Below are 27,573 nucleotides of genomic sequence, written 5' to 3'. Positions count from 1 at the left end.
TGGGAATGCAAGCTGGTACAACCCCTTTGGATGTCAGTGTGACGATTTCTCAGAAAATTAGGAAACAATCTTCCTCAAGACCTCGTAATACCACTTTGGGTATATATCCAAAGGATGCTCAATCGTGCCACAACGACATGTGCTCAACAATGTTCATAGCAGCATTGTTTGTCATACCCATTACCTGGAAACAACCTAAATGCCCCTCGACTGAAGAATGGATAAGGAAAATGTGATACATTTACACAATGGAGTACCACACAGCAGAAAAAAATAACAACAGCTTGAATTTTGCAGGAAAATGGATGGAGCTAGAAAATATTATTTTGAGTGAGGTAACCCAGACACAGAAAGACAATTATCACATGTACTCACCTATAGATGGTTTTTAAACATAAAGCAAAGAAAGCCAGCCTACAAACCACAATCCCAGAGAATTTAGACAACAATGAGGACACTAAGAGAGACTTACATAGATCTAATCTACGTGGGAGGAAGAAAGTAGAAAAAGACAAGATCTCCTGAGTAAATTGGGAGCATGGGGACCTTGGGGGAGGGTTGAAGGGGGAGGGGAGTGGCAGGGAGGGGAGCAGAGAAAAATGTAGAGCTCAATAAATATCAATAAAAAAGTGGCGCTTAATTAGAATACTTTCCAGCTGTTCAAATGGACATCTGTCCAAATAGCTATTCTACAAATGGTTGGTGTTCATAGAAGAACACCCAAAATCCTTAGTCACTAAGCAAATGCAAATTAAAACCCACAGTGAAGCATTCCAGGCCCATAGGAGGGCAACAATCTGAAAGAATGACATTTGTGGCCAGGCGGTGGTGGCGCACACCTTTAATCCCAGCACTCAGGAGGCAGAGGCAGGCAGATCTTTGTGAGTTCGAGACCAGCCTGGTCTACAAGAGCTAGTTCCAGGACAGGCTCCAAAACCACAGAGAAACCATGTCTCGAAAAACCAAAAAAAAAAAAAAAATAAGAATGACGTTTGTGGCTTTCTGTTTTGGTCTCTGGTGCAAAAAGAAGCATCGTTGATGAGGACCGAGAGCTATATTTATCTGTGGCTCTAAGGATAAGTTTTAGAATGTGGTCAACATTCATGCTGGTTAGTAGCACGTAGTAGGCTCTCTCCTCTAAGATCTGTTTAACAATCCTCTTGACAGCGCCTACCAGCTGCCCCAGTGGTACCGCTCTAATCCTCCCAACTCTGCTACAGGGCTGATAGGATTGTAAACTGCTAACCATTCATAGTGACTTTAGCCGCAAGCGGTCAAACACTTGCAAAACAGTGTGATAGGTTCTCACTCTAGAATGTTATGGAGTATATCATTATACTGCACAGTCGTCAATCAACACTGTCTACTGAGGCCACACACAAATGATGTATGGCTATGACTGTGAAAAAAATTAATTCCATAGGGACAGGATACATTTTGTAGGGCACAAGGTACCAGAGGGGAGATTAGTGGGGAACGGACACTAAAAGGCTAGGGGATTGTGTAGTACGATAAAAAGACCTTGGAAATCTATGGCTGCTTAACAATTTGAACACACCAAATGACACTGCCTTATTAAGCTACTCTACATGAGTGGTTTTCAGTTTAAGCACACAAAAAGCACAAGCACATGTGTATGAATGCACACACACATATACACACACGACACACATGCACAAAAACATACATATACACACGCACACATACACAGTCACACGTGTGCGTGCGTGTGTGCGTGCGAGCACACACACACACACACACACACACTGTGATGATCGGTCCCTGTAGCAAAAAGAAGGAGTGATACTCTGCAAAATCTGGGTGCAGAGCCCTGCCCCCTTGCAGCTGGCTGATTAATGGGACCGCGGATACCTCCTGTTGAGGTTGAGGACTTTCAACCAGGGAGTTAGAGTTACCAACCGAAGCCAAAGGAAGGTAGGCAGGGATCGCTATATAACCTGGAAAGGCAGAGGAGGCCCCTCTAGGGAGTGTTTGTGCAGAGACCAAGCTGAATGGGGAGAGCTCTCAGGAGAGAATGCCCTAGGAGACCAGGAGACAAGCTCCAAGTTCTGAATGGGAACAAGGCTGGCACGCTCGGCGTGAGACACTTAACGACTGGCCGAGGGTCCAAGAGGACCCTGGGAGAGTTTGAAGGATGTGGCTACACCATGCATGGTTGTGGACATGGGCAGGGCTGTCAGGTTTGTTCTAAGTAGGCAGGGAGACCTCAGAGGATGACGGGACAGTGGCATATTGACCAGTTAAGGGGAGCGGGCGTCTAGCAGTGTTCATGGTGACTTTATCCCAACTCTCCAGTCCACTGCTAAGCAGACACAGGCACTGTTGTGGTCCAGGGCTCTGACATCCTCCGTCCTGGGAGCTTAGACACGTGCTGCTGCTGTCAGAGCAAGCTTGTGTGGTGTCATTGTGTGGATTTGCTGCTGGACAGGGATGCCAAGTGGGTTGTGTAACAAAGACCCAGTGCCGTCTGTTAGAAGACCTGATCAGTTCTTTATTGGCAAGGGTATGCAGTCTGATATACGACAAATCTGGGATCCCAGAAAGATGTCAAGCTGAAGATTTAGTCGGTGTCCTATAATCTCATAAGTGCCCTCAAAAATGCCACGGGTATGGCAGTTATACCAGCGCCATGACACCTGGATGATTCGGATGGCACTGAGCAAATGGAGGTAGACCTGGCGGGCATGCTGCATTCGGACCCATGACTGAATAGTGACACAGGCCCTTGTTTTTTGTACCCTCTGGTGCAGAGCCTCCGTGCGTCTCTTCTCCAGCTTTCTGGCCAGTATCTTTCTCCACCAGCACTGAATGATCCAAGCACTGAGGGCAGCCTTCAACAGTGTGCGTCGCACCAGGGTGCCTCGCCACCAGGCCTGGATCTTTTTGGCTGCCAGCTTTTTGTAAGAAGGAGTCTTGGATGGTAGTTTTGGCAGTGGTGGCGTTTTCTTGAACTGGGGGTTGGAAAGTAAAGAAACATTATTAAGATGTATTCCCCACTTAGCCCCAGGATACTATTGGAAGGGGCCTGACTGGATGCTAATGGTCATCACTTCGTCTCAAGTTGAAGAACACTGATCAGTCAACCACCGACCCAGGAGACCAGGAAAAAATGCCGGCACTATTTCCATTCTGTTTCTGGTCTTCTCTCTCTCTGCCATGCCAATTAAAAAGCACACATCACCTTGTGCCCTGAGTCTCAACCTATAGAAGGAGAACATTTGCTCAATTTAGAGAAAGAACCTTGTGACTCGGAGGCTCCATCTGGACTGGACCACATACGAGGCCCACGGCCTCTCAGATCATCTTCCGTTTGATGGGAAGCTAGCATTCTCTGCTCACTCTTCTCGCTCTTCCTCTATCTCAGCCTGCAGCCTGACAACTCCACCTGCCAGGTCCTAACATTAAGCTTCCTTCTCCATACAGGTTGAGGTCTTTATCACTCTTACTTCTTTTGCTTCTAGTACCTTGCACACACACACACACACACACACACACACACACACACACACGCTTCCTGAACAATCCGGGTGTGATCTATCCCCTGACAGTGTACAGCCACGATCTAGACCTCACACCCCACTCGCCAGCTCTTCTGGACACTATTCCTACCCTTCCTCACACCCATCTCCATGCCTGAGTCCCTGTCTGTCTCAGGTCAGCAAGGAAACTGGAGAAGAAGACAACCACTGGTAAGCAACCTCATCTTTGTCCATTCTAGTTTGGAATAGGGCAGCTGCTTATTCCAGCTAGCTGGAGACAGTCTTGCTGTCTGACAGTTGTTTTGACAGTGAACATCCCAACCCTCTTTCTCACACAAGGATCCTGTTTGAAGCATAAATTCCATGACTGCACTAAGCTATGCGGCCCAGAGAAGATCACTGTCACCACTGTCTGGGTGACGTAGGTTAAAGATAGGAAAGATCACAGGTCACCTCCAACTTCGAACTACCTACCTTTGGAGCAGGCAGAGGTGTGGATTTTGACTTTTTGTTTTTCTTTTGTGGGTTTGGTTCTTCTTCCACAGAGATTTCTTTGGCTTTAATAACCTTTATAACCAGAGTTAAGGGGGAAAACTGTTAGTGGGTATCCTTTGAGTGGCTATGTAACTGTTTTAGCATATGCCCAGTTTTCCTAGACACATCCTCATATCCTGATTAATTAGAAACCAGTCGACTTCTACAGCCTATAACTTACCCCACATAGACAGCCCATGACTGGAGACAGATGGTTCAAATCTCCCAGGCCTGCAATCCCTTAAATTCCCCCATGGCTGGGGTTATGATGGAGCCATCATCTCAGGTCTGTACTCCTCCTGCCAGGAGGCTGGCAGGAAGAGTGAGGGAAGGGAGCCCGTGATGATGTCATAAGGGTGCCCGTGATACAGGAATCAGAATGGCTTATAAGAATTGGGTAGGATCCCATTCATTCCAATAGAAATTCCCAAAGTTGGGCTTTGAATGGGGGTGGTGACAGAAGGTAATAGTTCTCCTACCCTGTTGGCAGAAGTGTGACTTCAACTACTGTGAAGATGGTCCGGCAGGCTCCAATAGTACTAAATACACACCCACCCTCCAACTTAAGGCCCCACTCCTGCACAAACGTGAAAAATGAAAACGTATCTTCAAAGTGTATACACATGGGTTGAGGTTGTAGTAAGTCACCGAGCAAGCATGAAGCTCTGGGTTCAATCCTCAGCATTGTATAAACGATATGGGTATGCATACTTGTAATCCCAGCATGCAGGAAGTAGAGACAGAAGAATCAGGAATTCAAGGCCATCCTCAGCTATATCCAGCAACTTGAATGTAATAAGTTTGAGGCTAGTCTAGGATATAGGAAACTATCTAACAAAAACCAAACAAACCAACAACAAAAAACTGCATGTGTGGCACTTGGGTGGCAGAGGCAGATGGATATCTCTTAAGTTTGAGGTCAATCTGTTGAAATAGGAGCAGCGGGGCTGCATCCCCGGCACCTGGCCACCCCCACGGCTAGCTTTACCCGAAATAATTACACGGAAACTGTATTCTTTTAAACACCGCTTGGCCCATTTCTATCTAGCCTCTTCTAGGCTAGCTCTCACACCTGGACTAGCCCATTTCTAATAATCTGCTGTAGCCCACGAGCTGGCTTACCAGGAATGATCTTAACCTGCGTCTGCCTGGAGTGGGAGAATCATGGCGACTCACTGACTCAGCTTCTTTCTCCCAGCATTCTGTTCTGTTTACTCCTCCCACCTATGCTTTAACCATGGAGGGCCAAGCAGTTTCTTTATTGCTTAACCAATGAAATCAACAGATTGATATATGACACTCCCCCATCACTTCCCCTTTTTCTGTTTAAACAAAAAAAGGGAAGGCTTTAACTTTAACATAGCAAAATTACATATAGCAAAACAGTTATCAAGCAAGAATTATAGTTACAATATTTATATCTATTTTATCTTTTATCATAACTAAGGAAAACTATAACTACCTATTCATTCTTCAACTCCATCAAAGACTCCAGAAGGATATAATACCACCTAAGTAAACAAGAAATAAGAAAACTCTAGAAATGACAGAGACATCTCGCTGCCTGGACAGTCACCCAAAGTTCCTCTGCACTGTTGGGACATCCATCTTCGGCCTACAGGCCCATAGTTTCCAGTAGACATTTCCATGAAGCAGGAAATTCCAAAGACAGTTCAGTCACTATCTGCTGTGTCCTGCAGAATGTCTTGCAGACTCTTTCATGACCATCTCACCTTTAGGCAAGTTCAGCAGTCCTCTCTCTGTGTCCATTTTATGCAACAGTCCAGGCAAGAGCAGTTTCTTGCCCAAATGGCTATCCAACTCCATAAGGATCCTCTTCGATGCCCATCTTCCTCTCGAAGTAGATTGGTGCTGCCAGGAACAGACATGTCTCATTGTCATGAAAAACCCTAAGTTATTAAAACATTAAATGCCATATTCTGCAGTCTTTGAAAGATATGAAGAATGTCTATCTAACTGAAATATATCTCTATATATCTAGAAAATCTAACTAACATGACTACAAGCTTGACTATTACTGATGATTATCCATTAACCTATATTTCTTAATTATACATTACATTTTTAATGAACTACACAATCACAGTATCTTAATCAATAGCAGAAATATGCATATACATATAACAAAATTGACCTTAAATCTCTATCAATAAAGAAAAATCTATACTAATGTAAATTATTTATATCTTTATCATATCCCCCTTTAAATGTAAAAGAACATTTATAAACAATATTTTGGGAACATGGGCGCAGTTTTTTCTCTCCAAACTGCTTCCTGCTGAATGGGGGCGCTGTTAATCAGATCATTTAGGGTGTAACCTGTGTGCCAGGTTTATCTCAGTTGGCAGTTGAGTGAAGTAATTTTTTGAGGGTGTTCACAGGAACTTTTTGGGAGGTCGTGGTCTATCATACCATATCAGGATAGATGCAATCCACAGGGTCTGGTCCTCTGTGAAAACAAAAGAAGACCCTTTCCAAAGTATCATATCCTTAGACCCAAATTTTGAAATCGTAATACCCTTATATCCATTCTGGTTTATCTTGGCAGCCCATGTAATGAAATGTCTCTCTGTACTTAGCTCCTTCACAGTCAAAAATTTTAAAGAAAACACAATGTACATAATCCAGACTCTCTGTGAATTTTTCATTTTTACGTGGCTTATTTTTCTTTATTTCTTTTAATCTCTTAACTATCTGTACTCTGTCTCTTTAAAGACTTTACCTTTTTTTTAAACCATTAACTTTATCTCTATATTCTTTTTCTTCTCTCTCCCAAGCCTACATACATTCATCCAACAGTGTGACTCATTTAGTGGTCTGAATCTGTCCTATTGTGAATCTGCAATTTTTTACTATCCAGGAGCACTTTTGATTTGCGCCTTTAAATCACTAGGCACTTAAGAATCTAAGCTGTGACATTCCTAGGTCAAAAACAGGTACTGCCGGGGCTGGAGAGATGGCTCAGCGGTTAAGAGCATTGCCTGCTCTTCCAAAGGTCCTGAGTTCAATTCCCAGCAACCACATGGTGGCTCACAACCCTCTGTAATGAGGTCTGGTGCCCTCTTCTGGCCCTCAGGCATACACGCAGAAAGAATATAATAAATAAATAAAAATAAAAAAAAACAGGTACTGCTTGCTGGCCCCGCCCAGTCCAACATGGCGGAGCCGCTTGTGCCTCTGATCCTTGCACATTGCACCACTAGCATGGTGGAGCTGCTTATGCCTCTGAGCTGCGGCAGGCAATGTCCCACTTTTAGGCACACAGCAGTCTAGTTGCCATCAAACAAATTGTAGCACTTTACTCCAAATGCTCCATTCAAAAGCTCTGTCTTCCACAGGAGCCAGACAGAGATTGCAATGGCGGCACAGCCCAGAAAGCCAGCATTTTAAAACAGCCAGTTTTTTCCTGCTGCTGAGTCAGGAAAATTTCAAAATGGAGGACGTACCATTTTGTGGTAGCTCTGGGGCCACCAGGTAGGAGCGGCACTCAGCAGTTTAATTCTGAGACTGAGCATGCAGCACAGAAATTCTTTTCATTCAAGTTACATCCAAATCTGACACGCAGAGCACTGCGCAGTCTGAAAACACACCATGCCCTTCCGCCTGCCTAAGCCTGATTCGGCCGTCTGCCCAGGTGCAATTGGGGAGTGCTGAGCCATCAGCACGGTCTCAGAGCACTCTCCTTCCGATCCCAAGCAGGAACACAAACATCCAGTCCCATAAAATCCATTGAAATGCTTTAAAGCCAGAGTTTGCACTGGCAGCACAGCCCCAAGAAGCTGCGCTTTAAAATGATGCAGCTTTTTTTTTGCTGCTGTTGCCGAATCAGGAAATCTCTCTACAGCATGCCACCAACAAACAGCAAAAGTCTGCGTTAAACTCTCTCTCCCTTATTTTTAAGCCTTCTCAGGTTTTTAAGTGGATTTAGTCCATCACGTCTGGGTGCCACTCTGTTGTGTTAGGGGCGGCGGGGCTGCGGGGCTGTGTCCCCGGCACCCGGCCGCCCACATGGCTAGCTCTACCTGAAATAATTACATGGAAACTGTATTCTTTTAAATACTGCTTGGCCCTTTAGATCTAGCCTTTACTGGCTAATTCTGATATCCCGATCAACCCATCTCTAATAATCTGTGAGCACCGGTCTTACCGGGAAGATTCTAGCCTACGTCCATCCTGGGTCGGAGCTTCATGGCGTCTCCTCAACTCAGCTTCTTTCTCCCAGCATTGTGTTCTGTTTACTCCACCCACCTATGTTTTAACCTATGAGGGCCAAGCAGTTTCTTTATTGCTTAACCAATGAAATCAACAGATTGATATATGACACTCCCCCATCATATCTAGTCTACGAAGTGAGTTCCAGGACAGCCAGGACTATTCAGAGGAACCCTGTCTTGAAAACAAACAGACAAAATATTTTAGGACATGGTAGTGCACGCCTTTAATCCCAGTACTCAGGAGGCAGAGGCAGGCGGATCTCTGCTGTGGAATAATCATTCTGTACGCTGTGTGAATGAATATATGTCACTATGATTGGTTTAATAAACAAGCTGACTGGACAATCGCTGAACAGGGTAGAGTTAGGTGGGAAAGCCAGACTGAGAATGATGGGATGAGGAAAACCAGAGTCAGAGTAGTTGCCAGCCAGAGAATGAATTGGACACACAAAATGGGATAGAGGTAAAAGCCACAAGCCTTTGGATAGCACATAGATTAACAGAAATGGGCTAAGTTGTAAGAGTAATAAGTCTGAGCTATTGGCCAAGCATTTATAAGTAATCATAGTCTCTGTGTTAGTTATTTGGGAGCAGGCAGTTGGGACAGGGAAACTCTACCTACATAGGGTGACCAGTGTCCAGGGCCATGTATAGCCACATAGCACCTGAGAAAGCTTAAAAAAGGGTTTTAAAACCACAAAAGATTGAAATCAAGTGTGGCTTCTTGGTGACTATCTTTCCTCAGGTGGGCCCTGTTTGCTAGTGCAAACAGAGGCATGGCTCCTTTAAGATGTGGCTTCCCGGTTCATGCTGGAGACACAGATGACTCTTTTGGGAGGCCTTGCTACGAAACACTTGAACCTGTTTAGAGTTTTTTTTCCATCTGAATCTTTCTTTATTGTGTATCTGAAATCTAATTTTGATCACATGAGCCTTTAAACTGCTAAGTGGCGTGGCTAGGATCTCTGCCTCTGTTTGGGCGGCAGGCTCTACCCTGCTCAGCTTCGGAAGAGCCTAGCCTCAGGACAGAGGTACCAGCAAGTGTCACACTGAACTGCCACAACTCTGGGAAGCTATAGGTCCATGCTGCCACCAGGTAGCACACAGCCCACAAACTTAGAGTTTCCTTAGTTAATAGATCAAAAGTGGAAACCGTCCACCTGCCTATCAGTACAGATGACTAGATAAGAAAGTAGGCTAGTCATGCAACAATCCCCAAATAAGCCCCAGAAGTCACAATGATCACACAGATATACAATAATCTAGAACAGTCTCAAATTTTGTTAAATGAAGATGCCAAGTGTAAAAGATTATCTGCCCCATGATTCCATGTGTCTGGAATGACAAATCTAATCCACAGGCAAGAGAAATCAGAACGAGCATGTACAGCTAAAGTAAGGATACACAGGGTAGTGTCTTAAAATAGCACAAAGAAGCAGAGCAGAGCGGAATACGGTAGTGTGTGGCGGTTCCAGAGGAGTTTGGCAACGAGTCAAATCAAGAGCTTCATGAAGCTGCAGGAAGAGCTTGTCTCTGTACTGCCCTGGAAAAGCACAAAGGAAACACATCAGATATAAAGGACAAATAACGGGGCCGCTGTCTGTGTTTATATGCATGAGTTATAAAATCTCTATAAGACAGTGGAGGACAGAGGTAAGAAGCAGGAGCATCTTCATTGCATCCTGGACTATCTGTAGGGCTCCCATGTTATCAGCTTCCCCAGAAAGCAATCTACTTGCAGGCTTGAAAACCATTAGGTAGCAAGGCATAGACACCTTTGGCTGTTCTGTCTTTCTCTACCCTCGCTGGAGGCAGGTCAAGGGCAGCCACTTTGGCCGAAGCAGGGCCCTATCTCTGTCTGTTCCTGGCTCTGGAAATCCCACCTGAAGGAGAGTTTGAGCAGAAAGGCTTGTGAGTAAGGCATCAGACCCTGGTTCTGAACCCTCCGAGAAACTGTCCGGGGGTAAACTTAGAGTTTGTGGGAAGCTGGTGTAGGATTATGCAGGACTGTGGGGGAGTGGCAGAGATCATTTCAGGACGGGTCAATCAACCTGAAGTTGAAGGGTTGAATAGTTTTTAGGGAGTACAGGGCACCTGGAATGTATGTTGAATGATAAGGGTGTTGGATAACCTCAAACGGCAGACTGGAGTCTCTGGATTTCTTTAGATCACAGCCCAGAAATTTTAAAATAATTGCCTGGGAATAACACAGTTTAAAGTGTTTGGCCTACAAGTATTAGGACTCTATTTCCACCTCCACAACCCATGTGAAGAAGCTAAGTGTGGTGGCACTGCCTTGAAATGCCAGCCCTGGGAAGGCATCACAAGACAGCAGATCCCTTCGGCCAGCCTTACCTACTTGGATAGTTCCAGACAGTGAGAGACCCTGTCTCAAAACACATGGTGAAGAATTCCTGAGGACACCTGAGGTTGACCTCTGGCCTGCAAACACCTGCACACCACACACATACACATGCATACGTGTGCACACACACACTCAAGCACGCACACATTTTACTCTAGTTTACCCATGAAGAAAAATTTTAAGCCATTTGGTCATTTCTCTCAGTTCCCGTTAGCAGGAGGCACAACCACCATTCAGCATCTCGTTATCAGAAATGCGAGACCCTCCTTCCTGCAGGTTTATGCTTTGCTTTATTTCTAATTCCTGCTTGATTGTAAACAAAATAGCTGTCTGTTTAGTCAGAGCAAGCAGCAAAGGCTTCACTTTTTCTTTTCTTTTTTTCTTTTCTTTTTTTTTTTTTTGAGGCAGGGTCTCACTTGTAGCCCTGGCTGGTCTCATGATTAAGAGGTGGCTGCTCCAAGCCCACAGTTTGTTTGTTTTTGTTTTGTATTTTTAAACATGGATCCTGGAGATCAAACTCAGGTCCTTGGGCTTTCAGGGAAAACTCTTTAACTCACGGTGCTAATTTCTAAGGTTCATAGGTTCTGTTTTAAAATCCAGTCTGCTTGCCCGTGTTTTTTGATTGGGGAAACTGACAGCACTGATGTTCAGGGTTAGTATTAAAAGGTGTGTATTAATTCCTGCCGTGGTGTTGGTTTTTGTGGTGTTTGTTTTTTTGTTCCTTCTTTGCTTACCTACTGTTTTGTATGGCTTATTCTTTCCTGCAGTCTCCTGGATGTGTTTTTCTCTTTGGTCTGGAGGATGTCTTCCAGTATCTTCGGGAGGTCTTGCTTGCTGGCTGTGGGTTTGTTCAGTCGACTTTTGTTGCTCCTGACAAGTGTTGCTGGCTGCAGTAGTCTAGGCTGGCAGCCGTGTCCTCTCACAACTTGAAATACATCATTCCAAACCTGCCTTTTAGATTTTCTGTTGAGAATTCTTACTCTGATGCACCCACCTTTATATGTTTCTTAGCAGTTTTCTCTTGCAGTTTTCGGCATATCTTATTTGTCCCTTGTATTTAGTATTTTAACTATAATGTGATTTGTACTGTACTTTCCTGGTTATCTTGTGCTCTAAATGAGAATCTCTTTCTGAGCCTTGGGAGACTTTCTCTTTCAACTTAATTGAAAAAAATGTCTTTTACACATTGGGCATTAAATTTTTATTCTGTGTCCACCATTCATGAACTTGGTCATGTCATAGTGTCCCATAGATCTTGTAGGTTTCATTTGCATATTTTTATTTATCTTTGTCATTGACTGGATATTCCACTTCCTCTACCTTCTCTTCAAGCGCTTATACTCTGTCCTGCTTGTGACCCATTCTATTGGTGAAACTTTCACAGAGCTTTTAATTTGACTTATCACAACATTAATTTCCAGCATTTCACCTGTATTTCCTATACTGCTTCTCTTTATTGTTATTTTCATATCTTGTGTTGACTTCCTTACATCATTCATCTGTCGTGTTCTCTTGGACATTTACTTTACTGAGGACGGAAAGTGGGAAGGGACAAAAACACAGTAAGACTAGTGATTAGTATTGGGTCACAGAGGAAAAGGGAGAGGAGCGGAACCTAAGTAGAGGGGGGATGTTATTAATAAGAGCCGAGGAACCTTTGTCTAAAGGCGGAAAGAAAGGAGTGATCACTCAGCATTGAAGAGTGCTTCTCTTGGGAAGCTATGGTACAGAGACCCTATAACCCAGGCCAGGCTATGCACCTTGGGAGTGGAACACGAAGACAGAAGAATAAAAAAAAGCAAAGAGGAGGAGAAGGGGGGAGGAAGAGAAGAGGGAGGAGGAAGAGGTGGAAAAAGGGGGAGGAGACGGAGTAGAGAGGAGGAAGGGAGAAGGAAGAGGTGGCAACACAGGAACAGAACAAGATGAGCCTGGGCTGTTAAAGGAGTAAATGTGGAGGGAGCTGAATGGGGTGCAGTGTACGAATGCTGTCATGTCTGCTGGATTCGGTCTTGAGTCTCTTGGCATGCCTTTCCTGACACCCGGAAATCTGTCTCAGCTCAGGCATTCTTTTGTGAACATGTCAGTGTGTGGTAGTTTCCGGTCCTGTTAATCCCTAAGTGGTTGGCACTAGAGCAGTGGTTGTTTTTATATGGCTATTATTGTACTTTCTTTTTTATTTTAATATTTGATTAAATTTGTCCTCTGGCAGTTTTATACACATGTATACTGCTTTCTGATCACTCTGTTTTCACAGTGGATCTTCTTTTGAGAGATCGGGTTACAGATGCTGGTCTGGTCCGTGGGTGGTGCTTCACAGATCTGGACACATCCTTCCGGAGTCCAGATGAGAATGCAAGCCCTGCTCTATAGTGAGACTTTCTTTGAACCACCATAATCCAAATAATGGCATGGAGACTTCTTGTTAAATATGAAAGCTTGGCCTTAGCTTAGGCTTATTCCCAACAAGCTCTTAAAACTTAAATTAGCCCTCTGTATTACTCTACACTCTTCCATGTGGCTCGTTACCTCTCCTCCATACTGTATGTCCCACTTCCCCCATGTCCGGTTGGCGAACCTCACCTCTCTTCTTCCCATAATTCCCCTCTTTCCCTAGAAGTCCCGCCTATCCTCTCCTGCCTATTGGCCATTTAGCTCCAATCAGAAGGTGCCTTGGCAGAGATGCATCTTCATAGTGCATAAAAGATTATTCAACAGCATTGCTTCTGTGTAATCCTTCCCAAATTCAGGCTGCTTGGAGCCTGTGTGAGTTTCCTTCCAGACCTTGGCTCTGACCAGGTTTCCAGCTCACCAAATTCTTAGCTCTTTTTTTTTGTTTCATTTTTTTAAATTTATTTATTTATTAAGGATTTCTGCCTCCTCCCCGCAACCGCTTCCCATTTCTCTCCCCCTTCCCCGATCAAGTCCCCCTCCCTCATCTGCTCGAAGAGCAATCAGGGTTCTCTGACCTGTGGGAAGCCCGAGGACTGCCCACCTCTATCCAGGTCTCGTAAGGTGAGCATCCAAACTGCCTAGGCTCCCACAAAGCCAGTACGTGCAGTAGGATCAAAAAACCCACTGCGATTGTTCTTGAGATCTCAGTATTCCTCATTGTCCGCTATGTTCAGCTAGTCCAGGTTTATCCCATGCTTTTTCAGACCTAGGCCAGCTGGCCTTGGTGAGTTCCCGATAGAACATCCCCATTGTCTCAGTGTGTGGGTGCACCCCTCGTGGTCCTGAGTTCCTTGCTCGTGCTCCGTCTCATTCTGCTCCTGATTTGGACCTTGAGATTTCTGTCCGGTGCTCCAAAGTGGGTCTCTGTCTCTGTCTCCTTTCATCGCCTGATAAAGGTTAATATTCAGGAGGATGCCTATATGTTTTTCTTTGTGTTCTCCTTATTTAGCTTCTCTAGGATCACTAACTATAGGCTCAGTGTCCCTTGTTTATGGCTAGAAATCAAATATGAATGAGTACATCCCATGTTCCTCTTTTTGGGTCTGGCTTACCTCACTCAGGATAGTGTTTTCTATTTCCATCCATTTGTATGCAAAATTCAGGAAGTCCTTGTTTTTTACTGCTGAGTAATACTCTAATATGTATATATTCCATACTTTCTTCATCCATTCTTCCGTTGAAGGGCATCTAGGTTGTTTCCAGGTTCTGGCTATTACAAACAATGCTGCCATGAACATAGTTGAGCATATATTTTTGTTGTATGATAGGGCCTCTCTTGGGTATATTCCCAAGAGTGGTATTGCTGGATCCAGGGGTAGGTTGATCCCGAATTTCCTGAGAAACCGAAACACTGCTTTCCAGAGTGGTTGCACAAGTTTGCATTCCCACCAGCAATGGTTTCTCCACAACCTCTCCAGCAAAGGCTATCATTGGTGTTTTTTATTTTAGCCATTCTGACAGGTGTAAGATGGTATCTTAAAGTTGTCTTGATTTGCATTTCCCTGATCGCTAAGGAAGTTGAGCATGACCTTAAGTGTCTTTTGGCCATTTGAAGGTCTTCTGTTGAGAATTCTCTGTTCAGCTCAGTGCCCTTATTCAAAGTTTCTTTCCTGGAGTCTCACAGTTCTGTTGGCCAGGCTTTAGCATATAGTCCCATGACACTTACTCTGAGTTTCTCAAGACTGTGATCTGGTTCTGCTGGGCCACTGACAAGAAGGGGGTTTATGAACCTACCTGGCGCGAGTGCAGGCCTGGGGAATCGGTGTGTAGAGATGGAATCGGTGTGTAGAGATGGCGTATCCAGCTTTTAAAACCTGCCTAGCATATAGGCACAAGGGGTTGACGTGGCTATGCCATACACAGATGACATAGATGACAGGGCTCACACATGCGCACAAGGGCTTAGCTGAGTCATACGTGTAAGTAACCACGCATGCGCACATGTGGGTCACACTGGTCCTTTAATATTCAGGCATGTCTGCCTGAGGGCTTGTCTTTACGTGCGTGGCTCTAGAACCCAGAAGTGCAGCCTTATTTGTGGCTGAATAATTGTAGTCTATTTATATACTTATTATCTTTTTGAGAACTTTATATATAAGCACTGCATTTAAATAATTCCAATCCCTCCCTCTCTCCAGCTCCTCCTGTGCCCCTCCCCTGCTCCCAAAGTCACACCCTTACAGAAGGGGTCTTTTTTTTTTTTTTTTTTTTTTTTTGGTTTTTCGAGACAGGGTTTCTCTGTGGCTTTGGAGCCTGTCCTGGAACTAGCTCTGTAGACCAGGCTGGTCTCGAACTCACAGAGATCCGCCTGCCTCTGCCTCCCGAGTGCTGGGATTAAAGGCGTGCACCACCACCGCCCGGCATCAGAAGGGGTCTTTTTGAAGTGGCATCTCGCCACTGCTCTATTGAATGCTGGGTTATAAGCTCAAAGTGCTGAGCACCCAGTGCCAAGAAGCCCCCCGCTATTTTTCTGTTCCTTAATATTCCCAATACAGAAGCACAGTGCAGTCGGGCATTGTGGCACACACCTTTAATTCCAGCACTCAAAGATATGGGCAGATCTCTGAGTTCAAAGCCAGGCTGGTTTGCAGAGTGAGTTCCAGGACAGTCTGGGCTACACAGAGAAACCCTGTCTCAGAACCAAAATTCAAACCAGACCAAAAAAAGAGCACAGGTTTTCTGAACCTTCCTGTGTTAAATTGTGGCTCCTGTGCCTGCTCTTGGGAGGGAGAGAGAGGGAGGGAGGGAGGGAAGGAGAGAGAGAGGGAAAGAGGGAGTACATCACTTTAAGTCAACCCGTCCGGGACATACTCTGGATTTGCCCTCCTGCAGTATTAAGTTTACAGTTGCCTGCACCAGCTAAAATATTCAGGGACCACCCACCTGAGTGGCTGTTCTCCAGCCTTTCCCAGTGTCTGCTATTGTCTGCTGGTCTCCTAACCAGAACTCTTTCTATTTTTGTAGTCTACAACATTCCAACATTAATAAGGGTTATTATTGATAACATGTCAGGGCATCTCAGGTTTCTAGAACACTCATTTCAATGTCATGCTCATCCAGTGTAATTTAAAGAAGGCTTAGTGTTGCTTATTCTCACAGAATGTAACATTAAGCCTCACTAGTTCAATTCTTTTTCAAATATTTTCTATACTTATTTTGCAAAAAATTACGTGTATGAATGTTTGTCTGTATGTATACAGTATACATGTATACCGTGCTTCATGGGCAAGAAGAGGGTGTCAGATCCCCCAGAATGGAGCTGATTGGTGGTTGTGAGCCACCATATGGGTACTGGGAATCAAACCCAGGTCCTATGCAAGAGCAGCAAGTGCTCCTAACTGCTGAGCCTTTCTCCGGCTACTATCTTTTACAAATCACTGGAGACACTTTCTGGGGCCAGAAGCTAATCCAAAATTAGTTTGAGATAGAAAGATTTCATATAGAACTTGATTTAGAAAGATTTGTCAGAAACGTCAGAAGGTTTAAACCATTTCATTACGGACTGGACAGACAGCTCAGCAGTTAAGAGCCCTTGCTGCTCTTGCAAAGGATCTGAGTTTGGTTCCCAGCATCCACATCTGGCCTCTAAAGGCATTGGACACACGTACACAGATATACATCCAGGCAAAATACCCATACGCATAAAAATAAATCTAAGTTTTTTTAAAAAAATCACTAAACAGGATCATAGTCATTTTGAAACAGGAAAATACAGAAAAATTACTTATTTGTAAGATACAATACACAGTGCTTTAGAAATTCGGGATCTCATTTTGTGTTGAATGTCAAGTTTCTCAGAACTGAGGAAAAGCAGAGGGAACTGCCCACACTACAGGTGATATTGCAGTTTTCCTTGTTGCACGAAGACTTACAAGAGACTTGGGGAGAGCGTGTGACCCACAGCAAAATAACCGAGAAGTTTCTTTCTCAGACATCTCTTTAGGTAACTGAAGTGGGCCTAAGCCAGTTTCAGGCGTGTGCCGCCCATGAAGCTGTGGTTTGCTCTGACATTCCCCATGACTGGCATCCTCTACTTAGTAAGGATGAAGAGGAGGAAGAACAGAGAGGAGGAGCAGTAGGAGTAGAGAGACATCTAAAGAGCGGACAGTTCAGATGAGCTGAGACAAACATGCCTACTGAGCTGACTGGCTCTGAGAGTGTTGTTCCGGAGCAGCGAGGAAGCTGCTCCCAGAGAGGAGGGTTCTGTCCATGGTGGAGCCACAAATCCAGGTCCTCTGTAGAATCATGATTTGTGTATTCAAGTGCTAAAGATATGCTTATTGTGACTGTTAAAGGTAAGTGCAACCCAATTAAAGTAATTATCAAATGCTTGAATAGGCAGGCATTTGTTCAAATAGATACACTACAAATGGCCACCATTCATAAGAGGATACTCAAAACCTTTAGTTTTACAATCCTGTGGCTGGTGGAATTGTAAAATGCTAACTGTTCATAGTGACATTATTTCTAAGAGCCCAAATGCAAACAATCTGCCCATCAAGCGATGAACGTAAAACTGTGATCAATACACACATTGGAATGTTTGGCAGTGTTGATGAATAAGGATGATCTATAGTTGCGATCCTGAAACTTGCTCTGTGGGCCAGGCTAGCCTTGAGCTCAGAGATCCACCTGCCTCTGCTTCCTGAGTGCTGGGACTAAAGACATGCACCAGCACACCCACCTTCCTTGCCACTCTGTAACTGTAATTTTGCTACTGTTATGAATCATAATGTAAATATCTGATATGTGACCCCCAAAGGGGTCAAGACTCACAGCTTGAGAACCACTGCCCTAGGGGGCCAGGAGACAAGCTCCACATTCTGAAAGGGAACAAGGCTGGCACTCTCGGCGTGAGACACTTAACGACTGGCCGAGGGTCCAAGAGGACCCTGGGAGAGTTTGAAGGATGTGGCTACACCATGCATGGTTGTGGACATGGGCAGGGCTGTCAGGTTTGTTCTAAGTAGGTGGGAAGACCTCAGAGGATGACGGGACAGTGGCATATTGACCAGTTAAGGGGAGCGGGCGTCTAGCAGTGTTCATGGTGACTTTATCCCAACTCTCTAGTCCACTGCTAAGCAGACACAGGCACTGTTGTGGTCCAGGGCTCTGACATCCTCCGTCCTGGGAGCTTAGACACGTGCTGCTGCTGTCAGAGCAAGCTTGTGTGGTGTCATTGTGTGGATTTGCTGCTGGACAGGGATGCCAAGTGGGTTGTGTAACAAAGACCCAGTGCCGTCTGTTAGAAGACCTGATCAGTTCTTTATTGGCAAGGGTATGCAGTCTGATATTCGACAAATCTGGGATCCCAGAAAGATGTCAAGCTGAAGACTTAGTTGGTTCCCTGTAAGTTCGTAGCTACCCTGGAAAAGGCCACGGGTATGGCAGTTATACCAGCGCCATGACACCTGGATGACGTGGGTAGCGTAAAGCAAACGGCAATACTGCTGGCGGCTTTGCAGCATTCGGACCCATGACTGAATAATGACACAGGCCCTTGTTTCTTGTGCCATCAAGTGCAGGACTAACAGCCGTCTCTTCTCCAGCTTTCTGGCCAGTATCTTTCTCCACCAGCACTGAATGATCCAAGCACTGAGGGCAGCCGTCAACAGTGTGCGTCGCACCAGGGTGCCTCGCCACCAGGCCTGGATCTTTCTGCTGGCTTTCAGTACTTTCTTAGATGGAGGCTGTTGTGGAGTGTAAGGTGAAGAATGGTTTCAGTTTTTAAGGGTTTAGATACTGATAAATTACATCTTGAACTATATAAATAAGCCCCTCCTCAGTCCCTTCTCATGCAGTCACACACACACACACACACACACACACACACACACACACACACACGGGAAAGAGAGAGAGAGAGAGATAAGAGAGAGCAAAAGAGAGTGTGTGATCAAAATACATTATATAGATTTACATGAGAAAAGAATAAAGCTATAGTAAGAAGATCATATTCTCCACGGTGTTCTCAGATGATGTCCTGGGTCTGTGTCACTAACCATGGATGCCTCTCAAGTTTTTGAGCACCAGATCGGGCAACAGAGTGAGCCACAAAGGCAAGGAGGGCCCTACTACCAGAGCCTGGTCCCCCTTATGCCATATCAGGCAAAGACACCTTATGTCATTTTAACCCTAAGTCCCTATACCCCCATTTATATCATGTGCTACATTCATTCTGGTAAGTTTTTCTTTTTAATTTTACATGTATGAGTGTTGGGCCTGCATGTATGTTTATACCATGTGTGTGCCTGGTGTCCTCAGAGGTCAGAAAAGGACATCAGGTCCCCAGGAAATGGAGTAGCAGGCAAGTGTGAACTGCCATGTGGGTACTGGAAACTGAACCCAGGTTCTTTGGAAGAGCAGCCGGTGTTCTTAACCACTGACCCATCCCTTCAGCCCCTCACTTAGGTATCTATGAACCTGGCTGGCCAATCTAGAGCAAGAGCCTTGTAATTTATAGACTCTTTCTGGGCAGGACCACAATCTGAGACTGGGGTTTCCTAGCAGGAATTTTCAGGAAGCTGGCATTCTTTCCTCTCTGCCTTTCCCTCTCTACTGCAGTCACCAATGTCCCCTCCCCTGGTTAGGTCCTAATATTAAACTTATCTTCTCACACAACTTGGGGTCTGACCTCATCTGTTTCTCACTTTTACTTCCGAAACCTTAAACTTCAGCTAACACAACCATATCCACACTCTTACTCAATCCTGGATATATGAGTTCTTCTGTTTAGATCTGTTCCCCAAACACAGATCTCACACCCCACCCCCAAGTTCACAGGGCATTATTCTCAGTCTCGTCCGACCCATCTTGGGTAGGGAAAGTGGTTTCTGATGGTTGCTCCGAGTCAGCATCCCAACCTCTTGCTCACACAGATCTGTGTGGAGCATAAATTCCATGACCATCCTGCTGAGAAAACCACCGTAAGTCTGGGTGGCATAGGTCAAAAATACGGCAGATCAGGGCTACCTCTAACCTTGAGGCCTGACACCACTACCTTTGAAGAGGATGGAAGAATTGCCTTTCTTTCCTTTTTTGGTTTCTTTTCTGTTGCTGGCTGTGATAGCTCAGTGATTGTGTAGATTTTTTCAACTTCGACAGTACACCAATCATCCCCCTTCTATAACCAGAATTAAAGGAGAAATCTGTGAGTGGGTTATTAGTTGAACAAGTACATAACCATTTAAACACATGCCCAGTTTCCTCAGTTCCCCAGCATCCCTAGACACAGCACTTATTTCCTGATTAGCTAGAAATCCACCTTCAATAGCCTAAAACTTACACTGCATTGAGAGCCCATGATTGGAGACAGATGGTTCAAATCTCCCAGGCCTGCAATCCCTTAAATTCCCCCATGGCTGGGGTTATGATGGAGCCATCATCTCAGGTCTGTACTCCTCCTGCCAGGAGGCTGGCAGGAAGAGTGAGGGAAGGGAGCCCGCGATGATGTCATAAGGGTGCCCGTGATACAGGAATCAGAATGGCTTCTAAGAGTTGGGTAGGATCTCATTCATTCCTACAGAAATTCCCAAAGTTGGGCCACAAGATCAGGATACTGGTTCATTGAACAGAGATGGAAAAATCTTAGTTATTTTTATCTAGTAGAAATTATTAAAATTAGTGCAATCAGACATATCAACAGGGCTTTCAATACATGAATTTCAGCTCAGTCACATAGTGGATCTAAATAATGAGCCTATGACAAAATACATAGCAGGTGCTTTGCAGAAGGAGATTCGTGAATGGCTCCTGAAAATATGTCCACCCTAGAGAAATGAGGTAAGAAACTGGCAGCCTTAATTGGGGCACTGGCAGAAAGTAAGAGCGGTCTTTCGTTCTGTCGGCAGAAGTGTGCCCCAAACTACTATTGTGGACTATGCTTTGGCAATTTCCAATAATGCAAAATCTGCACCCACCCTGTGGCTCAAGGTCCAACTCCTGGGAACAGATGAAAACTGAAAATGTGTGCACAGCCTGAGGTTTGTAGTGAGGATGACGCAGTGCGTGCCTAGCAAGCAGGAAACCCAGTGTTCTATAAATTTGACATGGGTATGCATACCTGTAATCTCAGCACTCAGGAAGTAGAGAAGGATTAGAAGTTCAAGGCCTTCCATTCTCAGCAACATATTCCAAGCTTGAGGTTCTCAACTATCTCAAATTTTAGGATAGCAGACACTATCCTAAAATTACACACACACACACACACACACACACACACACACACACTGTCAAGATGTCTCAGTCAGTCAAGTGCCTGTCATACAAGTCCAAGGTCCTGAGTTCAATCTCCAGATTCCATGAAGAGCTGGGAGGTGAGAACTGAGTCCACACAGTTGTCCTGTGACATCCACACAGGCGCAGCAGCGTATTCATCCCCTATGCACAATGAGAAAACAGTGTGTGCACAGATGTCCACTGCAGTTTTATTTTTGATCAAATCAAAAGAGAAAGCAACACAACTGTCCACCAGCATAGGTGACTAGAGAATTAATCATATTTGAATAACCAAATCTCCAGCAGTGGCAATAGGCACACAGATGCCTAGTGATATAGTGTGCTAAATGAACCCCGTGTGAAAGATAACCTGCCAGATGACTCCTTGGATGATAAGCCTAATCCACAGGCAGAGAAATCCCACCACCATTTACAGCTAGAGCAAAGATATAAAGGGAGTGCCTGCAATAGCACAAGGAATCCCAGAGCCATAGACTGTCTGTCTGGGGTGGACAGACAGCTTGAGGACTCACCAAATCAGATGCTTCATGAAGCTGCAAAGAAAGCTTTTTCAATTCTTCCATGGCCTACTTATTTAATAGAGTTATTTAATCACCATGGGCTTCTAAAACGTCTTTTAATTTTTATTGATCATATTTGTTTGACAGTTTCATACATGTGTTTAATTTATTCTGATCGATATCTTCTCCATCTTCTATCCTCTTTCCTCACTCAGTAACCCCCTCCCTCTTAATCCTTCCCTCAAGCTAATGCCTTTTTGATTGACCATGGCTATCAGCCAGGCCTTGGGCTATGTGGGTCAGTCTGCCTGGCACTCCACGGGCCTATGTGCATCCCCACTCTGCCAGCCCATGTTGATTTTACCTTTAGTGTGTGTGTTTGTGTGTGTGTGTATCCATGAGCACACACACAAGTCATGAGATCATGCATACTTCTGTGAGTATGGATAGGTTAGAGGGACAAGTTTTTGGGGTCGGTTTTCTCCTTGCTCTATGGGGGTACTGGGACTAGATCTCAGGTGTCAGGATCAAGAGCAATTATTCACTGATCAACCTCACTGGACCCCTGGTCTTTTGAAACAGAATCTTACTAAGTAGTTCATTTTGACTTGGAACTCAGTATGGAACCCAGTGCTTTGAATGAAAATAGCTATTTTGGAATTTTTGTTTTCTGTAGAAGCCAGCCATGATAAGCTAAATATGAACAGATCACCCAAAGGAAGTTCTTTTTTTTTTAAATTTTATTGACTTTTATTGAGCTCTACATATTTCTCTGTTCCCCTCCCTGCCTCTCTCCTCCCCTTCAACTCTCTCCCAAGGTCCCCATGCTCCCAATTTACTCAGGAGATCTTGTCTTTTTCTACTTCCCATGTAGATTAGATCTATGTATGTCTCTCTTAGTGTCCTCATTGTTGTCTAAGTTCTCTGGGATTGTGGTTTGTAGGCTGGCTTTCTTTGCTTTATGTTTAAAAACCACCTATGAGTGAGTACATATGTTAATTGTCTTTCTGGGTCTGGGTTACCTCACTCAATATGATGTTTTCTAATTCCATCCATTTGCCTGCAAAATTCAAGATGTTATAATTTTTCTGCTGTGTAGAACTCCATTGTGTAAATGTACCACATTTTTCTTATTCATTCTTCGGTTGGGGGGCATTTAGGTTGTTTCCAGGTTCTGGCTATGACAAACAATGCTGCTATGAACATAGTTGAGCACATGTCCTTGTGGCATGATTGAGCATCCTTTGGATATATATACCCAAAAGTGGTATTACTGGGTCTTGAGGAAGATTGTTTTCTAATTTTCTGAGAAATTGCCACACTGACATCCAAAAGGGCTGTACCAGCTTGCACTCCCATCAGCAATGCAAGCTGGTATCAGCAAAGTGTTCCCTTTACCCCATAACCTCTCCAGCATAAGTTGTCATCAGTGTTTTTGATCTTGGCCATTCTTACAGGTGTAAGATAGATTCTCAGAGTTGTTTTGATTTGCATTTCTCTGATGACTAAGGATGTCGAACATTTCCTTAAGTGTCTTTCAGCCATTTTAGATTCCTCTGTTGAGAGTTCTATGTTTAGGCCTGTACTCCATTTTTTTATTGGATTATTTGTTCTTTTGATGATCAATTTCTTGAGTTCTTTGTATATTTTGAAGATCAGACCTCTGTCTGATGTGGGGTTAGTGAAGATCTTTTCCCATTCTGTAGGCTGTCATTTGTCTTGTTGACCGTGTCCTTTGCTTTACAGAAGCTTTTAAGTTTCAGGAGGTTCTGTTTATTAATTGTTTCTCTCAGTGTCTGTGCTACTGGGGTTATATTTAAGAAGTGGTCTCCTGTGCCAATGCATTCAAGTGCACTTTCCACTTTCTCTTCTATGAGGTTCAGTGTGTCTGGCTTTATGTTGAGGTCTTTGATCCATTTGGACTTGAGTTTTGTGCATGGTAATAGGTATGGATCTATTTTCATTCTTCTACATGATGATATCGAGTTATGCCAGCACCTTTTGTTAAATATGCTTTCTTTTTTCCATTTGATATTTTTTGCTTCTTTGTCACAAATCAGGTATTCGAAGGTGTGTGGATTAATATCCTACCCTCTCAACTTGGTGTTCTCTTTTGGGCATGTGTGTGCTCAGCTTTTTTTTGTATATAATTTACACATTTATTATTGACTTTATGCCTTGACTAAAAGTCCCTTTCTCCTCCTCTCCCCTACCCACTCCCCCCATGTGAATAATTGCATCTGTCTTCTTTATTAGTCAAGTGTGGGTTTTTCTTTTTTAAATTTTTCTACTGTTTTTATTGATATATATATTTTTCCTCCATTCCCCCTTCCTTCCTTTCCCCTCTTTTCCACCCTCTCTCATGGTTCCCATGCTCCCAATTTACTCAGGAGATCTTGTCTTTTTCTACTTCCCATGTAGATTAAATCCATGCATTTCTCTTAGGATCCTCATTGTTGTCTAGATTCTCTGGGATTGTGAATTATAGGCTGGTTTTTCTTTGCTTTATGTCTAAAAGACACTTATGAGTGAGTACATATGATATTTGTCTTTCTGGGTCTGGGTTACCTCACTCAATATGATGTTTTCTAGATCCATCCATTTGTCTGCAAATTTCAAGATGTCTTTATGTTTTTTTCTGCTGTGTAGTACTCCATTGTGTAAATACACCACATTTTCCTAATCCATTCTTGGGTCGAGGGGCATTTAGGTTGCTTCCAGGTTCTGGCTATGACAAACAATGCTGTTATGAACATAGTTGAGCACATGTCCTTGTGGTACAGTTGGCATGGTCAGCTTTTTAACATGGGTTATAGGAATTGAACTCAGGTCCTTGTGTACACAATGCAAACACTTCACTACAGAGCTATCTCCTAACTTCAAGAGCAGATAATCTTTATAAAAGATTCTTTGTATGATTTTTCTGTAGCAGCACAAATGGGCGAATACATGGCTACTTCCTGTCCTTTTCCCTGAGGCTTTCATTGCTTTAGAGCCCAGTGATTATCAGGAGGCCGCGCTGGAACTTGCAGGGTCTTTGCAAATAAAGCACAGCCTTTCCTTTCCCCTTACGATGAATAACATTTGGGGTGCATTTATAATTCTCATTTAAAAAGAGATTTCTGGCTGCACGCCTTTAATCCCAGCACTCAGGGAGACAGAGGCAGGTGGGTCTCTGTGGGCTTGAGGTCAGCCTGGTCCATAGTGAGTTTCAGGACAGAAAAACCCTGTCTCAAACAAACAAACAACAAAAACCAAACAAACAGAGAGAGAGAAGTTGAGGTGCTGGTCCTCTCCCTGTTCTGCTCTTGCTGCCAAGAGTCTGAATTACTCCCCAGGCGGTAGCTATTGGCTTCATTTCTTCTTCACACGTTCCAGCATCTCATAGCATGTCTGGTTCCATCTGTTTCCAGTCATCTTGGCTCAGCTGGCTGGCTGGCTCACACTGGTTTTCCTAAAGAATCTCTTTCAGACCCTCCCTCTCATCAACGGCAGGAATCTTCTCTTCAATGCTTCCTTTCTGAGGACCACACATTTGACCAACACCGGAACCCCTGGTTCTTTCATTTCTACAGAGAGAGTTGTCAGGAATATATGGTCTCCTGGGCAGGGCTATTCCTGAGTCAAGTTACCACTCGGTCACATCTGTCACCCGGCCCTTCCATGCTTCCCAAAGTTAGACACATCTCCCTAGAGAGAGTAACTGTGTTACTTTCTTCTTGCTGTGATAAAGCACTGTGACCAAAGCTATATTAACAGAATGAAAGGGCTAATGCTTATCTAGGTGTATGGTTCCGGAGAGACAGAATCTGCCACCATCATGCTTGGGAAGCGTGACAACAGCCAAGCCATAGCCTCGGAAACAGCTGTGGGTTCACACTGAGAGCTTCAAACAGGAAGCAGAGAAAATACCTGGGGAACAGTGCAGGGCTTTTAAACCTCAAAGCTCATGCCCAGTGATCTATGCAAGCCACACCTAAACCTCCCAACCAGTGCCACCAAGTAGGGACCAAGTATTCAAAGGTCCGAACCTGGGGTGTGAGGACACATTCTCACTCAAAAGGCCACATTCTACTCCCTGGCTCTCATGGTTATATAATATAAATGCAAACCACATTTATCCCAACTTCAAAAGTCTCCGTAATCCTTCAGTCTCAATATAGTTCAGAAGGTCAGAGAGCCAAGGCAATCTCTTCACTGCAAGCTTGTTGTAGGGGAGAGGGCCACTTGTTTGTCCTGGCCACCCAGCTAACTTAGCCCCGAAATAACCACACAGAAACTGTGTTCATTAAATCACTGCTTGGCCTATTAGCTCTAACATCTTATTGGCTAATTCTTACACCTTGATTTAGCCCATTTCTATTAATCTATGTATTGCCACGTGGCAGTGGCTTACTAGGAAAGATTCGGCAAGTCTGATTCTGGTGGCTCCATGGTGTTCCTCTAGTTCTGCTTTCTTCCTCCCAGCATTCTGTTTAATTTTCTCTGCCTTCCTAAGTTCCGCCCTATCAACTAGGCCAAGGCAGTTTCTTTATTCATTAACCAATGAAAGCAACACACAAGCAGAAGGACCTCCTACACAAGCTCCTGCAAAATCAAAAAGCAGATTGCATACTTTCAACACAGAATAGCACAGAATATGCGTTACCGTTCCAAAAGAATGATCTGTAGTGAGGAAACACTGGACCATGAAAGCAATAAGAGGAGGACATGACTGCTCCTATGGGACCAAGGTTTTTGGTATAGCTATGAGGGAGAATACAGCTAGAGGCAGAGGCAGGGGCAGAGACACGTGAAAGAATCCTGAGTGGACATGGCCGACAAACCAAGCAGGCCATGTGAGGGGATGGGGGAAGGGAGAACCAGAAGACCTAGAGCAGTGGCCAAGAAACCAAGAGGCGAAAAGGTAAAAGGGGCCAGTATTATAGTCAGCTGGTCTTGTCTGTCACCCAGGACCCTGTCCCTTTAAGAGACAAGCCCCGCCCACTCCCAATGTCCCTCACTTCCACCAAGGCAAGTGGATCTCCTGCCTCTTTCAGCCTGCACTCTCTCTCCTTCCTTCTCTCTTCTGAATAGGTAACTTCTGCGCTCTCTCTCTCTCTCTCTCTCTCTCTCTCTCTTTCTCTCTCTCTCTCTCCCCTCTTTCTATCTCTCTCTGCTTCTCTCTCTTCTTCCCCCTTCTCCCCTTCCCTTTCCCCTCCATAACTCACTAAATAATTCTATACACAAACTCTCTCTGTGTGGCATATCTGTCTGTCTCTTACCCACCTCAGTTTCCACCCGCCAGGGTGACCCACCAAAGCCTCAGGGGACTCGCTGAGGCCTGGGGTCACCCCACTCCTCATGGGACCATTCTCCCCCCATCCTTATATCTTTAAAAAAGAATAACAGCCAGCATAACCAAAATGGCTGGATTATATAAGGAAGGGCGGTTGGGAGAAGGACAGCCCAGCCCCGAGGCTGGAGAGTTCAAGGTAGAAGGTGGGTATGCCAGCCCTACCCTGTGCCAAGTAGGGACTGAGGGATGCTGGGAGAACCTAGTGTCCAGAGTTCACTTTGATGTGTTCACAGGTATCTCAGTTAGCCATTCATTAGTTTGTCCTAGGTTTGAGACCTAACTGAAAGCAAGACCAACCCCAGCAGGGAAAAGGCCGAGTCACAGCTCTCTCTGCCTCTGATAGCCACGGGCTAAGATGCAGGGCACTTGTGACACTTCTGTTATGCCCAAATCCGTGAAGTCCCCGTAAAGG

At 44.6% G+C, this 27,573-nt stretch overlaps 2 protein-coding genes across 2 annotated transcripts; both read right to left on the bottom strand.

Annotated features, from left to right (window-relative positions):
- Nucleotides 1-2,504: 2,504 nt before the first annotated feature.
- LOC142846712 (IQ domain-containing protein F5-like) lies at nucleotides 2,505-13,229 on the bottom strand. Its single transcript, XM_075967545.1, has 2 exons — nucleotides 13,161-13,229; nucleotides 2,505-2,972 (listed from the first exon to the last, which is right to left on the bottom strand). The coding sequence occupies exons 1-2, from the start codon at nucleotides 13,227-13,229 to the stop codon at nucleotides 2,505-2,507; spliced, it is 537 nt and encodes a 178-aa protein (XP_075823660.1).
- Nucleotides 13,230-18,343: 5,114 nt separating this feature from the next.
- Nucleotides 18,344-27,168, bottom strand: LOC142846711 (IQ domain-containing protein F5-like). The gene is made up of 3 exons (XM_075967544.1): nucleotides 27,092-27,168; nucleotides 26,827-27,013; nucleotides 18,344-18,775 (listed from the first exon to the last, which is right to left on the bottom strand). The coding sequence occupies exons 1-3, from the start codon at nucleotides 27,166-27,168 to the stop codon at nucleotides 18,344-18,346; spliced, it is 696 nt and encodes a 231-aa protein (XP_075823659.1).
- Between the last annotated feature and the right edge of the window lie 405 nt (nucleotides 27,169-27,573).

The sequence above is a fragment of the Microtus pennsylvanicus genome, chromosome 3 (assembly GCF_037038515.1).
Source record: "Microtus pennsylvanicus isolate mMicPen1 chromosome 3, mMicPen1.hap1, whole genome shotgun sequence".
Classification (NCBI taxonomy): domain Eukaryota; kingdom Metazoa; phylum Chordata; class Mammalia; order Rodentia; family Cricetidae; genus Microtus; species Microtus pennsylvanicus.
This window is presented reverse-complemented; position numbering and strand designations above follow the sequence as displayed.

Excerpts from the sequence above, each read along its gene's own strand:
- LOC142846712 (XM_075967545.1), bottom strand. The coding sequence starts at position 13,229 with ATGGGAAGAAGAGAGGTGAGGTTCGCCAACCGGACATGGGGGAAGTGG. Across the intron at positions 2,973-13,160 it reads ACATACAGTATGGAGGAGAG|TTCAAGAAAACGCCACCACT; the intron begins GTAACGAGCCAC and ends TCCAACCCCCAG.
- LOC142846711 (XM_075967544.1), bottom strand. The coding sequence starts at position 27,168 with ATGAGGAGTGGGGTGACCCCAGGCCTCAGCGAGTCCCCTGAGGCTTTG. Across the intron at positions 27,014-27,091 it reads CCTGGCGGGTGGAAACTGAG|GGAAGGGGAGAAGGGGGAAG; the intron begins GTGGGTAAGAGA and ends TGGAGGGGAAAG. Across the intron at positions 18,776-26,826 it reads ATCCACTTGCCTTGGTGGAA|CCTCCATCTAAGAAAGTACT; the intron begins GTGAGGGACATT and ends ACTCCACAACAG.